General features: G+C 37.1%; 4 protein-coding genes across 5 annotated transcripts; 1 reads left to right on the forward strand and 3 right to left on the reverse strand.

Moving 5' to 3' along the window:
- Positions 1 to 580: 580 nt before the first annotated feature.
- LOC110842960 (la-related protein 7) lies at positions 581 to 3,305 on the forward strand. Of its 2 annotated transcripts, none has more exons than XM_022088849.2 (7): positions 581 to 935; positions 1,011 to 1,336; positions 1,416 to 1,737; positions 1,837 to 2,088; positions 2,158 to 2,456; positions 2,540 to 2,735; positions 2,811 to 3,305. In XM_022088849.2, exons 1-7 carry the CDS (start codon positions 755 to 757, stop codon positions 3,020 to 3,022), a joined length of 1,788 nt encoding a protein of 595 aa, XP_021944541.1. In that variant the 5' UTR covers positions 581 to 754; the 3' UTR covers positions 3,023 to 3,305. The 2 variants fall into 2 exon arrangements, with proteins under 2 accessions (XP_021944541.1, XP_021944540.1); XM_022088848.2 differs by having other exon boundaries at positions 582 to 935; positions 1,008 to 1,336.
- On the reverse strand, positions 3,121 to 8,651 carry LOC110842959. Its single transcript, XM_022088847.2, has 11 exons — positions 8,471 to 8,651; positions 6,201 to 6,561; positions 5,891 to 6,118; positions 5,289 to 5,663; positions 5,013 to 5,220; positions 4,704 to 4,932; positions 4,560 to 4,638; positions 4,372 to 4,491; positions 4,088 to 4,297; positions 3,814 to 4,022; positions 3,121 to 3,739 (listed from the first exon to the last, which is right to left on the reverse strand). Exons 2-11 carry the CDS (start codon positions 6,389 to 6,391, stop codon positions 3,495 to 3,497), a joined length of 2,094 nt encoding a protein of 697 aa, XP_021944539.1. The 5' UTR covers positions 6,392 to 6,561; positions 8,471 to 8,651; the 3' UTR covers positions 3,121 to 3,494.
- Positions 8,652 to 9,100: 449 nt separating this feature from the next.
- Positions 9,101 to 11,229, reverse strand: LOC110843781 (syntaxin-16). Its single transcript, XM_022089814.2, has 6 exons — positions 10,870 to 11,229; positions 10,604 to 10,792; positions 10,444 to 10,545; positions 10,213 to 10,375; positions 10,036 to 10,136; positions 9,101 to 9,972 (listed from the first exon to the last, which is right to left on the reverse strand). Exons 1-6 carry the CDS (start codon positions 10,948 to 10,950, stop codon positions 9,625 to 9,627), a joined length of 984 nt encoding a protein of 327 aa, XP_021945506.1. The 5' UTR covers positions 10,951 to 11,229; the 3' UTR covers positions 9,101 to 9,624.
- A 182-nt stretch (positions 11,230 to 11,411) lies between these two features.
- On the reverse strand, positions 11,412 to 13,728 carry LOC110844696. Its single transcript, XM_022090965.2, has 6 exons — positions 13,512 to 13,728; positions 13,149 to 13,411; positions 12,932 to 13,081; positions 12,778 to 12,828; positions 12,524 to 12,713; positions 11,412 to 12,464 (listed from the first exon to the last, which is right to left on the reverse strand). The coding sequence occupies exons 2-6, from the start codon at positions 13,398 to 13,400 to the stop codon at positions 12,424 to 12,426; spliced, it is 684 nt and encodes a 227-aa protein (XP_021946657.2). The 5' UTR covers positions 13,401 to 13,411; positions 13,512 to 13,728; the 3' UTR covers positions 11,412 to 12,423.
- Positions 13,729 to 13,887: the final 159 nt, after the last annotated feature.

A 13,887-nucleotide genomic window follows, 5' to 3' on the forward strand; every position in this document is an offset into this window, starting at 1 on the left:
GTTTGTTATAAGAAAGAATCTAATATTTATGCAATAAATTATTGCCAATAATCCGTGGGTGTTGATGTATGATTTATGATTTGCTATTTAGTTAGTACCAACCAAAATACCGAAATTCTCCTAACTGGGTACTGGTAAAAACACTTTTTGAAGGGTTCGCCAAGGCCGACCCTGTTACGTACAAATCAAATAAAACATGAAAAGTGCATATTCATACGATTTCCCTTTTCGTAAACACCTTGCAGGGTTCCCTTCTCTTGTTAAAGGTTTCTTTAACATACATAATCAGGAAATTATTTCTACTTTAAATTTCACGAATTTCTTATCATGGCTTAGATCCATCTCGAACGGTTTATAATTTGTATACCTTAACGGCCAATTTTGGAAACTCCCACATTTTAGAGGAAATTTTGCGGAAATGTAAATTTCGATTCCTATATGCTGGAAATTTTGCCCAAGATCTGGCAGAAGTACATATGCAAAATTACGGGATGCTTTCATAATAAAATTTTGTAAAATTTTGATGATTTTCCTAATTTTTTTGTAGCGAAAATCGAGATGGGGAAACGTGAGACGCCTAAATTGGGCTGAGGCCTGTGGAAAAAAACTTGCCGGTTAGCCTACGTTGCGGGTAAATTTCTTGGTGAGAAATGTGTTTACGTTTTGTGAAGTATTTGTAGTGCGCATAATAATAATCAAATTGATAAATTGTGGATAAGCAAGTTGGCAGATAAGTTAAGCACAAATTAGAATAATGGCGGAATCTGGGGTTAAAATCAAGGTGGAGAAAGAAGATAAGGATGCCGTAGATTCTGTAAAATTAGCAAAGAAAATTAAGAAGGAGGAAGATAATTGTGGCGAAGGAGTTAAAAAAATCAAGACGGAACAAGGCGAAGATATCGTAGATTCTGTAAAGGTTCAGAAAACAGAAATTGGTGAGTTAACATATCTTCTTGATTTTCAAAGATTTTTGTGTAATAAAAGTAATTTCTGGGATTGTTTAAAAGCAGGAGACAAAGAAGAAACGGGGGATGATGCTAACACTGGAAAGAAGAAACGTAACCGCAAACGGAAACGCCAACTCTTTCTCGACATTTGTAAACAAATGGAGTTCTACTTCAGTGACGCCAACATTAAAAAGAACCGACTAATGTTGGAAATGGTCTCTGCAGCAGAGTTTGTCCCACTTGAGAAATTTTTAGACTTTAATCGCATCAAAAGTTTGACGGAGAAGGTAACTGATCTCGCCAAGGCGCTAACTGGGACTTCAGAGAGTTTAACGGTTTCCGAGGACGGGACCGGCGTGAAGAGGAAGGTTCCCTACGATCCAAAGAAGGTTGGACATAGATATTGCAAATTAAATTAGGAATACAAACGAAATTTATATGTCACTATATTTTGTATATTTTGTATAGTTGAAATCTGACTCTGAAATGGAGGAGTGTACAATCTACGTCGAAAACGTTCCACGCCTCGTAGACCATGCTTGGTTGGAGAAAAATTTCCTAAATTTTGGTCCTATCGCATATATCTCCCTACCAAAATTCAAGTCAGGTCAACCCAAGGGGTTCGCGTTCATAGAATTCATGCGGAAAGAAAGTGCACAAGGATGTCTTGAAGCTTATCAAGGAGAGGGCTCCATTCTTCCGGATGACATGGACCCTGGTCAGCTAATGAGCGTGTTGACATTTAATGAGGAACAGAAACAAAATCAGAATAGGGCCACGTCAGATTCCGGTAGGAAGTTGTTCATTTATTTTTATTTTGTTTATCTGCATAATGTAAATACTGTATTGATTATATTTTGTGTATCTTGACTAATTTTAATTCATGTAGGGAAATCTCCGGCAAAAGTTGGACAACAAAATTCCAGAAAGAGAAAATTAGACGACGATCCCTCGAATAATTCTGACTCTGATCGAACCAAACGACCAAAAGAAAGTCAATCGGTCCGATCTACTGTCTCGGTTACGACACCCTCGTCCGAAGTTGGGACGGACACGCTGACTAATCCTACCTCTTCTGTTTCCGTCGTTGAAGCTGAAATGGGAGAAGACGCGGATGAGAATGTACATGGTGCACACGGAGGTAATTAATTGGCCAAAATAACTCTATGTGTTTGACGGTTTATTTTATTGAATTTTATTATTGCTGCAGAAAAAACAAAGAAGAAGCGAAAGAAAAGGAATAAATTAACAAAAACTCCAGAGGAAAGAATGGAAGGGGACTCTATCCATTTACGAGTAATGCCTAAACGTACCTGGCGACAGCTAAGGAATCGCTATCTGAATCTTCAGCGACAAAACATGTCCAAATTGAAGCAGCAACTAAGAGAGCACAATTTGAGGGAGCAATATTACAAAAACTGTCAAGTTTCTGAAGAGCCAAAGAGCAAGCATGGTAACATTGTCGAACTTCACATGGACTCTCCGGCAGAATCGGTGGAGGCATTTAAAGTAGGCTATAAACTTATTCACCAACTAATAATAAACGGATTTATTTTTAAATAATCAATCTACTATTTATTTGCCTTATTTAGAGACAAATCCAAGTCGACTTATGTGGCCAATCGGAAGAAGAAGCAGCCATCAGCCAATTAGTGAAATACGTCGATTATGAAGAAGGTGGACTGGTAGCTTACGTGCGATTTGGAGAGGACGAATTCTTTGCCGATAGGTTTCTCACCTTTGTTCATAATGCAGAAAAGGTGTTCAAGTGGTCGAAAATTTTAACAGGTGAAAAAATCTGCAGTACATATTTACTATTCCATATTATTTCATTTAATTATTCAACTTATAATCAATTTACAGTCCAAGAATCACTCGAATACAAAGCTCGCGTCCAAGAAGCTTTGAAACACAAGAAGAAGCAACAACCTCGAAAAAAGGAGCGTGGAAAAGATAGACTCCTTCGTGCTGCTGCGAAATCATCACAGCACATTCGATTCGACGGTCCACCTGACGTAACTATGACCAGCATTTTTAACTCTGACGAGTCTAACGATGAATCAATAGCTGCGTAAGTCAAAGTTTATGTGATGTATAAGAAAAGAAAATATGCATGTTCACAGTTATGCATGCAAACCTCCCAACAACGAAATGTCTGAATTATAGACTATAATTTATAGTAAGCAATCTCCCGTTTGATTATATTTCACTATTGTTGTTTTCTTATATCTCTATACATAATTACATAAATAGTCCTCTTTAGTTTAAATCTTAGAAATATTTACATGATTAGTCATACACATGTACCTAGATAAGTTACATACAAATAAATTAAAAACAATATAATGTATAAATGAACATTTCTTATTATACAATGATGAGTGTCGTTGTTGTCGAGTGAGTAATAATAAGTATGCAGGCATTGACTTTCTCTTCCTTAGTAAAAAGCACACATAAAACAATACGGCTTAACTAATAACAAATTAACATACTTGTTGTTCTTGAATCTAAAAATCGAAACAAAATCACAAAAATTCTGACCTCCAACTATCGCTCCTTTGAATCTCCATTCACAATTTCTTTGTCCCCACCAGCGCCCATCGTCTTTGTACTAATGTCCACTCTGGACATTTCTATCCCTGACTTTGATTCGCCCTTCTCGAGTCCTGACGCATTCATGGCAATTGAACCTTGCTGATAAACATGTGACGTACCCGTCGAATTGGAGGCTGGTTCACTTTGGAATGTCTGTCTCGCCGCCGTCACCACTTTTCCGACTGCTTGGGTGACCGCTATAACATAAATTGGACACACATTTACAAAATTTCCGACCCGCATTAAATTGGACAAAGCTTTTTTCACTCACGTTTAATGAAGGGGTACTTTTGCTCCATTTGATGAATCGTGGTTGGTTTACAGGCATAAATGACGAAAATGATTACTGACGTGAGGAGATTGTATAGATCGGGAAAAGCCCAAAACCAGCTTTGTCCGTCATTCGTGAGAGCCCAGGAGATGAATTCAAAGGCCCAAGTAATGCCAAGAACGACCGAGAGCTTGGCGTAAAGTTGGGCCCTGGAATTTAAATAGAATTTTAACACTCATTTTAGTGACCATATTTTTATTTTATTTGTACTGACATCGACCTATCCCCTGCAGTCGACTTTGATCTAACCGTGGCCGTGTCCTGCTGAAACTGGTGCAATTTGAGACACGTCATTGCAAACAGGGTGAAAATTATGACGAATAAAACGCCCAGAATGTAGTAGATGTAGACTCCTTGCGCATATTCGGCAACGAAGCAGATATTGTGACCGTATTCTGGGATGATGACCAGGCTCTCCTTGTCCCTAAATTATAAGTAGTAGATAACATAAGCTGTTATCTAAAACTATGTCTTCGAATGAAATTTTTGTTTTCTTACGGATATATCTGCTCCAACGTCACTCCAACTAACACGATGGTTAGTGGGAATCCAAATCCAATTACGATGAATTTTACTAATTGTTTAAGATTTTTCCCTTCAGCTCGTGGTGCCAAAGTTCTAAAAAATAGGGGAAAAATTAAATAATATAGATATGTAAATTTCTCTACAATGTAATTCGTGAATACCTGAACGTTGACCAAATGCTGTAATTAATCAGCGTCAGCCATGTGAATCCAGCCAGCATAAAGAAATGTGCCAGGATCGCTGCAAAAAAAATCATACATTTCAGAATTCGCATCTTTCATGCAAACTGGCAAAATTGCTCTAACCATTCGCCACGCAAGTCTTTGACTTTCTCAACGCCGGATCCCCATCTAATCCCAGGCGATGAGCGTTCCCCATAAAAATACTCCAAAAACCCATCGACAAAGTGAGACAAAACATGGACCAGCCGTTCGAATTCTGCTTATCCCACAATAATCCGTGCACCAGGGCGGTCAGCCAGTAGAAAAAGGCCGCCCCGAAGAGGAAATACATATACACAATTGACTGGTCCCTCTACATACATAAAAACATTATGTTTAAACTCTTGCCTATTTGCATGAAACTGTTTGCATGAAAAAGTAATAAAAACTAACACTTTTAGCCGATTTGAAATCCGTCGCGCAAATGACGAGGACCTGATCCGACTCAGGCCACGAATCGCCATCATCTTTTGAAACCGGACTACTTTCATCGTTTTCAATGTTTTGCATCCCGTCAAGGCAGAAGTCCACGCCATCGAGCACTTCCCAGCGTCGATTTCCACTTATGTAAATCATGTTCCCGTCCGAAAGCAATCTCGCTCTGAGTAACAAACAACGCACCGTTTAAAATCTGCATAATCAGCTTAGATCGTATTTTTCTTTACGTACGACTGCTTCGGATTTGTATTATTTCCCTGTGTGACCACTTTTCCGAACCAGGTCTCAAACTTTGTACAGTTTGCGCTTAGGATGTGATGAAAGTAGTGGGGGCGTAGTTTGGCTTCTTCCTCGGGGGACATCCTCTTCCAGGTCCGGCTGTTGTAAAACTTTCCTTCCCACACCTTCCGATCTGGGGAGGAGGGGAGGCAATCGGGATGTCCTTCAGAAAAATCGACAGCCATACCGGTCGGACAACATTTCTTGATGCAGGGCTCATTTCTGAGAGATTTTTTATCCACAGCCGAAGTACCGGAACCCTTGCTGCTACAATTGGTAGGACAGATTCTAAATATCAGTTCGGGTTGACCATTGCGTGTCATGGCTCTAAAAAATAAATAAATTGGACATATTAACTAATCTGAAGATAAGTAGACAGGATGAACATGAGTAATGTACTCATCGCAGAATGCCACGCGTCATATGTATGAGATAATTGAACCGGATGTGCAATAAAAAAAATCACAGAATGCGACAAAATTTAATTATCAATTAGTAAAATGTGTATGCAATTTTTTGCATTTCTAAAATGCATGCATAATTGTCCTCCTTACGTGTAATTAAAAAGACAGAACTCGTCCCCTCTGTACATTGCATGGTCGACGGCCAGCACTCCCTGTGGCGTCAGGTAAACCTTCTCCATCAAAAAAGTCCTTGCTTGTTGAGGTCCAAACTCTTCCTCGAGCTCGGCCAACTCTTCCTCCGTTGTGAAAAAGTAGGCTACGTTTTTCACCGACGTTGCAGGATTGTCCGAGCAGTAGAAGAAGGTTTGCGTGCTTTGTCTACGCCAAAAGGAAAACAAATTAAGAGTTGAGTACCATAAATAAAGCTAATGTAGATACGTAATTTTCTTGCGATTGGTACCTGAGAGTCACATTCATCGTGAATGGGTAGCTGGGAACTTGTATTCTCCACGGGGCACTTAATCTTAACGGAGAATCGGGACATTTTATCACTTCGACGTGGGTGTGGTCACATTTCACTTTCGGGAGTACAATTGTCACCAGCAGTAAGACGAGTCCACAAAAAAGTGGCTTATTTTTTGGCACCCCCATTTTTCCCCAACACGGGTGAAGATATTTATTTATAGCAATTTAACAACTTAATTTCACAAACAAAAAATCCAGTTTGGAACTGACCACTTTACAAAATTGTCCTTCTCGTGCGTTACATTCCGTTCATTCATTCCAAAGAGCAAGGTTATTTCCTCTCGCGTCCAGAATTCCTATTGATTAAGATTGTGGTCTGCAACTTTGTAACCGCATATGTACATGCTATTTTATTTATTTAACTACCCCTAAATTAAAAGTTGACTCAATTATTATTTTATGATTCACTTCAGTAAATTGCTATTAATCAAGTTTATTTCGTCTCTAAATGGACTTTCTTTGTTCCAGTAGTTTTTACGAATAATTCAATTATCCCGAATTTATCGATGCTCACCAAAACAGATCCTCATCACGCATGTAGTAAACAGATATCAAAAACACATCCACCAGGGTCACCAACCACCATCGATTGCACCACAGATAAACTAAAATTACTTCACTCACCACTCTACGCGTACACAAAACAGACGACTGATGAGTGATCTTTATGATGATGATCCTGCATGGATAGCAAAATGTTTGCCTTTTTTTACGTAATCAAATCCAACCAACTCCAGTCCGACTTTGCAGACTTGATATGTTCGGAACGATGTTGATAACTAACTAACCGAAATAATTCTCATGGTCAACCTCCGACTTCTTTGAAAGCTACTAAATTTCTGTCGCCCTCGTCCTGCCAAAAAAGTTGGCCATAATAATAATCATAACCCAAACATAGTTGTTTATTGTATGGTTGGTCGTTTAGAAGAATCAAATTGCAGGGTAGTTTTTAGTCATGACTCATGTAAAATTCCGGCTAAAGTTAAAAGTGAACAACTTATCGTGCATAATAAATATGTAATGCATCCTGCCTTCTCATATCTCAGCTCACTGCATGGCTGGACAAAACCGACAAAATAATGTTGTGATACTGATATTATTATTAACTAAATGTTCATTCTCTCCTGTCACGAAGCCTGAATAACATTACACATTTATGTATTTTATTATTGTGCATGTTGTAGTAAGTATGTGATGTAATTAAATATTGGTTTTTGCCCAGTAAACCAACTAAACACTGGACTGACTAACTGCTTATTAAGTACCTAACATTAACATATTACTTGTCCAATTTTAAACACAAGTTTCGTTTGACACATGTAGAAAAAAATTATAATGCTCAAAATCAAGGATCATTATGTCGGCAAAAAATAAACAATTCTGCACGCAACGCAATGCAAGCTAATTTTTAATATTTATTTATGTACCAGACCTCCACGAAGATGCTTTTCATTCTCGTAACTTGAGTGGGTGAGGAAGATTTGACTTTTGACTCCAAATTTGTTTAAGTGACGATAAGTCACAACAAGATCTTCACTTCACTAATTTATGTCTCCATATTTTTTACAGGTTTTACATGCAAATTGAAATTTGTATTTATGGAGTGACAACTGCTCGTATTCAGGTCTGAAAAGTAAGGAATTATGTACAACAGGTGGATTTTTTTAAACTTGTGACTTTGTGACATGAATGCAGTGCATACGAATTTATAAAATCTGTCTGAAAGAATGAATGAAAAGTACAGATTTTTTATCTAAAATGGATTCACCTGAATTATTCATGAGCTCAAATTATCCAAGCACGTACGTAATACTACTTACATGCACACATACGTACTGTAATCCTGGTGCAATTCTTGGAATACAGAATTACAGCTACATACATAATAAAGTTGGACAAAATTTGGGCATGATAATTTTTTGTGACCAACTCATTATAAATATGTATATGATTCAGGCCTTAGTTTTTGCACGGGCAAATTTTGGCATGTCCATTTATTATATTATGAGTATATGTATGTATTTATGTACTTGCTAATTGTAGGTGCTAAGTGGTTGTAAAAATGCATATGCAATGTATGCATATTCCTGGAGACATTGGTTTATTTTCTTGAGAAACATGACATTTATTTTTTTCAATTTTTACTGCTATTTCGTGATAATATTTAAAGCTGAACAGTACAAGATTGTAAAATTTTTGACTTACCAATCAAGAAATTACTACATCTTGAACTTGATGAGTTTCTTGGAAAATAATCATTATTTTTTGGCAAAAATCCAAAACTTGTCATGTTATGAACTTCAACTCCACTTTTCTACTGGCGACTCTTTTACTCTGACCTTCTTGATTCGCAGAACTTCAGAACGTCATCCTCTCTTTGTTTTGTCTAACATTTGCTGTATTACGTACGTAGATGATTCTGTGGGTAATAAACTACACCACCTACTTATGTAACCACTTGACTTGACATTTTGCTAAAAATAAGAGCGAGATAAAAACAAAGTAATTGGGAAACTTGATCTCATCTAGAATTCTTTTCCGAAAAAAGGGCTATTAGTAAAGTCAACACATTATACCTGCGGATTTTTTTTTGTACAGCGGGATAAATTTTCCGTTTTTTGTTTACCATTCGGACAATGGTGCAGAATAACCTTCAAATGCCAGGTCTCTATTTTACTTCATGTAATGTAACCCTGAGTGAAAGGGAACTTTTCTTCGCTCTTTGGTAAAATGAGATTTGAGAAAGATTGACAAACCATGAAGCCTATTTCGTCAATTTTATGCTTGGTAAATAATGAGAAATGATTAAAAAGGTGATAGTTCTCCAACTTCAAATTTCGTATGGAATGGAATATTTATTTCCTCAACATTTGAACAGTATAATCGAAAAAATTATGATGATTGTTATATGTTTGTCATGATAAATGCAAGTCATTTCGCAGAGAAGTTAAACAAAAGGATATGGTTACTGTAATTGATTAATTGAGAGTGTTTCAGATCAAGAGCACCACATGCGTCAATTAAAAGTTGCTAAGTATGTATATATCCAGCTAACTCTACATATAGACTAATAAACTAAATTAAAATAATTAATATCAAGGAGGTGATTGTCAATAAATTATGCTGCATCGGTAACTGGTTAACTTTATCTAATGACATGACAAGAATGTTTTAAGAATAAGTTACATAGTGCGGATTTGACTTTCAAGAAATAAAATTATAGTGATAGCAAAATATGAATGCAAAATTTTAACACATGATTTTCATTCTGAATTTTTTGCACATTTCGTAACTGAAGACAGTTCCCATTAACTTATTTCACGGAATGACAATTTTGTAAATTAAACCTCAATTTAAAACTACGTTCCGAGCGCGACGAGGAGGAAAATGAGTAACACTGTGAGAATGACACAAGAGACTAGAAATATGCATTTTCGATTTCTTCTCTGATAATTGGCCGCTTTTTGCAACTGTTTCGTTCCCTCTTCCACCTTGATATGGGTCGTTTCGACATGATAATCAATCCTGTCCACCATATCGGCCTGCTCTTTGACCATGGAAGCCAACTCGCGAAATATCGTGTTGAGGTCCATAATCGACTTGACTACTTGTTGAACTTCTCGCTCCCTTTCTTGCAAATGGACATTGTCATCTTCCAGGGCGAGGAGTTGTTGTTGCGTCCACTCTTGGTTTTTGTGGACATTTCCCTAATTAGAATTAAGACGTTTAATAATTAATCTGGAGATTCGGCGCTTTTAAATATCTCTCACCTCGAGAAAGTCTTGGTCGTACCGGTAAGGTCCGGCCTCTTCGCCGATGAGATTTGGAATTTCAAAGTAACGATCAGACATTTCTTCTCTCGCTGTAATTTCTATGTGAGAATAAGTAACAATTAATTAAATAATGTTCCTTATTCGTAATTCATCTTGACTTTTATCATTAAGTACTTCTCAGATAAGTTCCTTGACTAGATCGGAAACTGGTTGAGAGCTCTTGCAGTGACTGGATGACCGACTTAATGACGCTTTCCTTCAACTTTTTCTCACTCCAGGACGATCGCTGACCTTTGCCCTGCATTTGTTGCACGATCCGATGACATGTGGAGAACAACTGGACAAAATTTCACAAATTTAAATTATATATTGTCACAATTATCAATCGAGTTATTAATTAATTACCCTCGTGATGGATTGGGTAACATCCTCAATTTGATGTTCGGTTGTAGCATCGTCGTCAAATGTGGGTCGTTGAACGTGTTTAGTTTGCAATTGGTCAAGTTCCTATACATAATTTCGGTTAACTTTATCGCACGTTATTTTACATTGTTGTATGGACTACCTTGGTTTTTTGCGAGATAAGTGTCGTATTGTATCTAATATCTTCCAGATCGTCGATCCAAGGGGGTGGAATGCTCAGAAATTCGGACGAATCTCGACTCGGATCTCCACCCAGTTCGATGTCCTCCTCGACGACTAATGGTCTTCGCTTGTTTATCAGGGCGACACGGTCTGAGGTAGAATCTGATGTCTACGAATTACCAATCAAATAATTAATTTAGTAAGTTAATTTAATAATTTAACAATGATCCTAATTGATTATGCCACCTGATCATTATAGATTTGCCTACTCGTCATAGAATTGTTCCGCATGAGGATAAAAACCTCGGTAAGGTTTCGTGACACCATTTTGATTACAACTTATCTGGCTTATCCAGTCTTTAAAGTCTTCACACAGATTACAAATTGCAAAAACTAGAACTCATTTTATCTTCGATTCTTCTGTATTAACAATCCTTTCACAAAATAGTTTCCATTCCGGCTATTTTTTGAATAAGTAAAAATTCACAAATTTATTTCAAATTCAGATTTATATTGACTTATTTTCACGAGTTTAATTGATTTGTCATCATTTCGTGTGAACTTTTATTATTATTCTTGTCAGACGGAATCTCGAAATGTACGTATTTTGAGCCATATGCTCGTGTCGTCATTTAGTCAATAAAGTCACGTCTCATTCTGCCTCGCCAATTTGTGTATCCTCATTTACTAGTGATTTATTTATGCGTAAACACGGATAAGTGGTTATCCTGCTTAAGCTGAGTGAATGATAAGTGCTGCAGTCAAAATACATAAAACTTTTATCAACATCGTTTCTCCAACAAGTTGTATTTGCTTTTCTTTATTGCTTTCCTCCATCCATTTTTTTACATTTTAATGCATAATTAAATAACAATTAACATTTTTGAACAAGCATATCATCAATCTCCTACATATTATAAACTACAAACATCAATTATTACTCTTCAATATTTATTTGAACATTGTGATTATCTAAATGAAAGCTACTTTGTTGCATTGTTATTACATTTCCAGACTGGAGAAAGTCCCGTTTAAAAGGTGCATAGACAGCCAAAGATTAAGATTAAGATAAAAGAGGCAAGTTTTTTTTCTTCCTCAGCAATAATACTGAATCGGTTTGAAATTCGAATTCTTTGAAAGTGGTCAGAAATTTATCAATTATTTCTTCGTCATCATCATAAATTATCAATTCATTGATAGTAGAGTGGAAAAGTATGTACTTAGGTAGTTGTCAGTTTAATTATTGGAAAGTTAGTTAATTATTTGCTTAGTTAATTGGACATTAATTACAGATTTGCATATATATCTTGACAGGTGTCTGTACTGTACTCATGAGTATAACAAGGTTTGTTCTTTTAGCAAAGGGACATTATTATTTTTGCATATGTACATATTTGCATACTTTTTTGCAGGCAATGTTAGGGCAGTTGTTGGAAAAATCAAGCAAGGTGTGCAATTCTATGTGTTAAATAGAGGCAACTTGATTTGTAGATAAGCACTTATCATTCTAGTTTCTATTAAAGGCAAAAAATCAATGCATTATTATTATTATTGCTGCAAATGAACATGTCTATCTCAAGTAAATGTCTAGGTGGTACAACCTACTGCAAAAATTCTACAAATTTTCTACAGTAAGATGTCTGCCTTTAAGGGAGAAAATTTATCAATTATCGCTGTGTTTTTCGTAAAATTCAGAAATATTTGCACGTTTTTGCATTTGATTGTTTCAAGTTTGGGCACGAAAGGGTAATGAGATTCAGAAGGGGTCATAATATGTTTGTAAGTATAATGACTAAACTTTCAAAATTTAAGTGCCATCAGGCTGACGAAGTCTTCCGGTTCTGAAAGAAATATATAAGTTTACTTATCATTATTTTTAAATTGATAAGCAATTTCTTACCCGCATCCGGAAATACTTTGACCCCATTTGCATCCTCATACTGACTAACGTATGCTCTTCCGAGCTCCACAAACCCCAGCCTTTCGCCAATCGTGCGTGCATACGGATGCGTAAAACACCCATCGACAGCATGATAACCTTTCTCCTTCAGGAGTGCGATCGATCTGCGATACATTTCCGTTCCGAGACCCTAAAAGAATAAGAGAAAGTTAAAATATGGGTTAGATTTTGACTTGCAAAATTATATGTCCAACCTGATGACGAAATTCCCTGTCCACCGAGATCGTCACAAAGGTGACCATTTCCTGAAAGAAAATATTTCACCGATCAAAAATCGTAGAATTTAAAATAAAACATTTTTTCAAAATTTCGAAAACTTTGTATGCAAGTTAATTAATAATTCCTTACCTCGACCCCCAACTTATCAAAAACCTTGCAATCTTCCTGAATACTGAGGCAGAATGGAATCATTTTATGCAATTCAAGCGACTGGAACGCCTCCATATTTGGGGCTTTCGCTTCACGCGTCATTTCCCGCATGATTCTCACCCCAGCGACCTGTTCACCCAAAAAAATTAAGAAATCCCCCCCACAAAAATTAAATCCATAAAACAAATCTATTTACACGATTCGTTGGCTTATGGATGGCAAAGAAGGAGAGATTCTCCTCCATAAACTGTATCGCCAAGTAATCCAGCTCACTCTGTTTGGCGAGGGAATTTCCAGCGAGTCGATTCAGTGGCTCGTCAACGTACAAGGTGTCCCTCAGATGATCCAAGATAATCGGGTAGTACGACGTATCAGCCAATCTGAAGATAAAATCGCCCCACTCCCCCTCCGCCACGCTGGTGAATTCGTCAACCAACGTGATCTCCATTTTTCTTTCTTCTAAATTTCCAGAAAAAAAAATCTCTTTAATCGAATCGATCAAATCTCGGAATGATGGATTGAAATCATGCCCACTCGATCCTACTTATTTGCTATTCACCTGATAAGTAGTCCTCCCTTTGAAGCCAGGAGAAGAATATTGCTTTCCTACCCTGGACTTCTTTTACATTATTATTCTTTCTCAATTTGTGTACACAAGGAGATGAAAGTTGATTGAGAGAAGAAGATTGGACTGTGAAGCTGCTTTCTCCGCGTATATATTTTCTACGGAGGTAGTCTCCAGTCCAGTTCAGTGAAAGTTGTGTACTATGCGATGCCCGTCTTCTGGTGGGTATCGATTGGTTTGGTATGGGTGCGAGTGAAAGTTTTCGAGTTTTCAGTTTAGTGGTGGTGGTTCTGGTGTAAGAGAAAGCAGAAGCAGGGCTTTATTTTCTTTAGACATGCTTGATCCACACGCTTCTTAGAGAGAACCTTGC

The sequence above is a fragment of the Folsomia candida genome, unplaced genomic scaffold, assembly GCF_002217175.1.
Source record: "Folsomia candida strain VU population unplaced genomic scaffold, ASM221717v1 Fcan01_Sc002, whole genome shotgun sequence".
NCBI classification, from domain to species: Eukaryota; Metazoa; Arthropoda; class Collembola; order Entomobryomorpha; family Isotomidae; genus Folsomia; species Folsomia candida.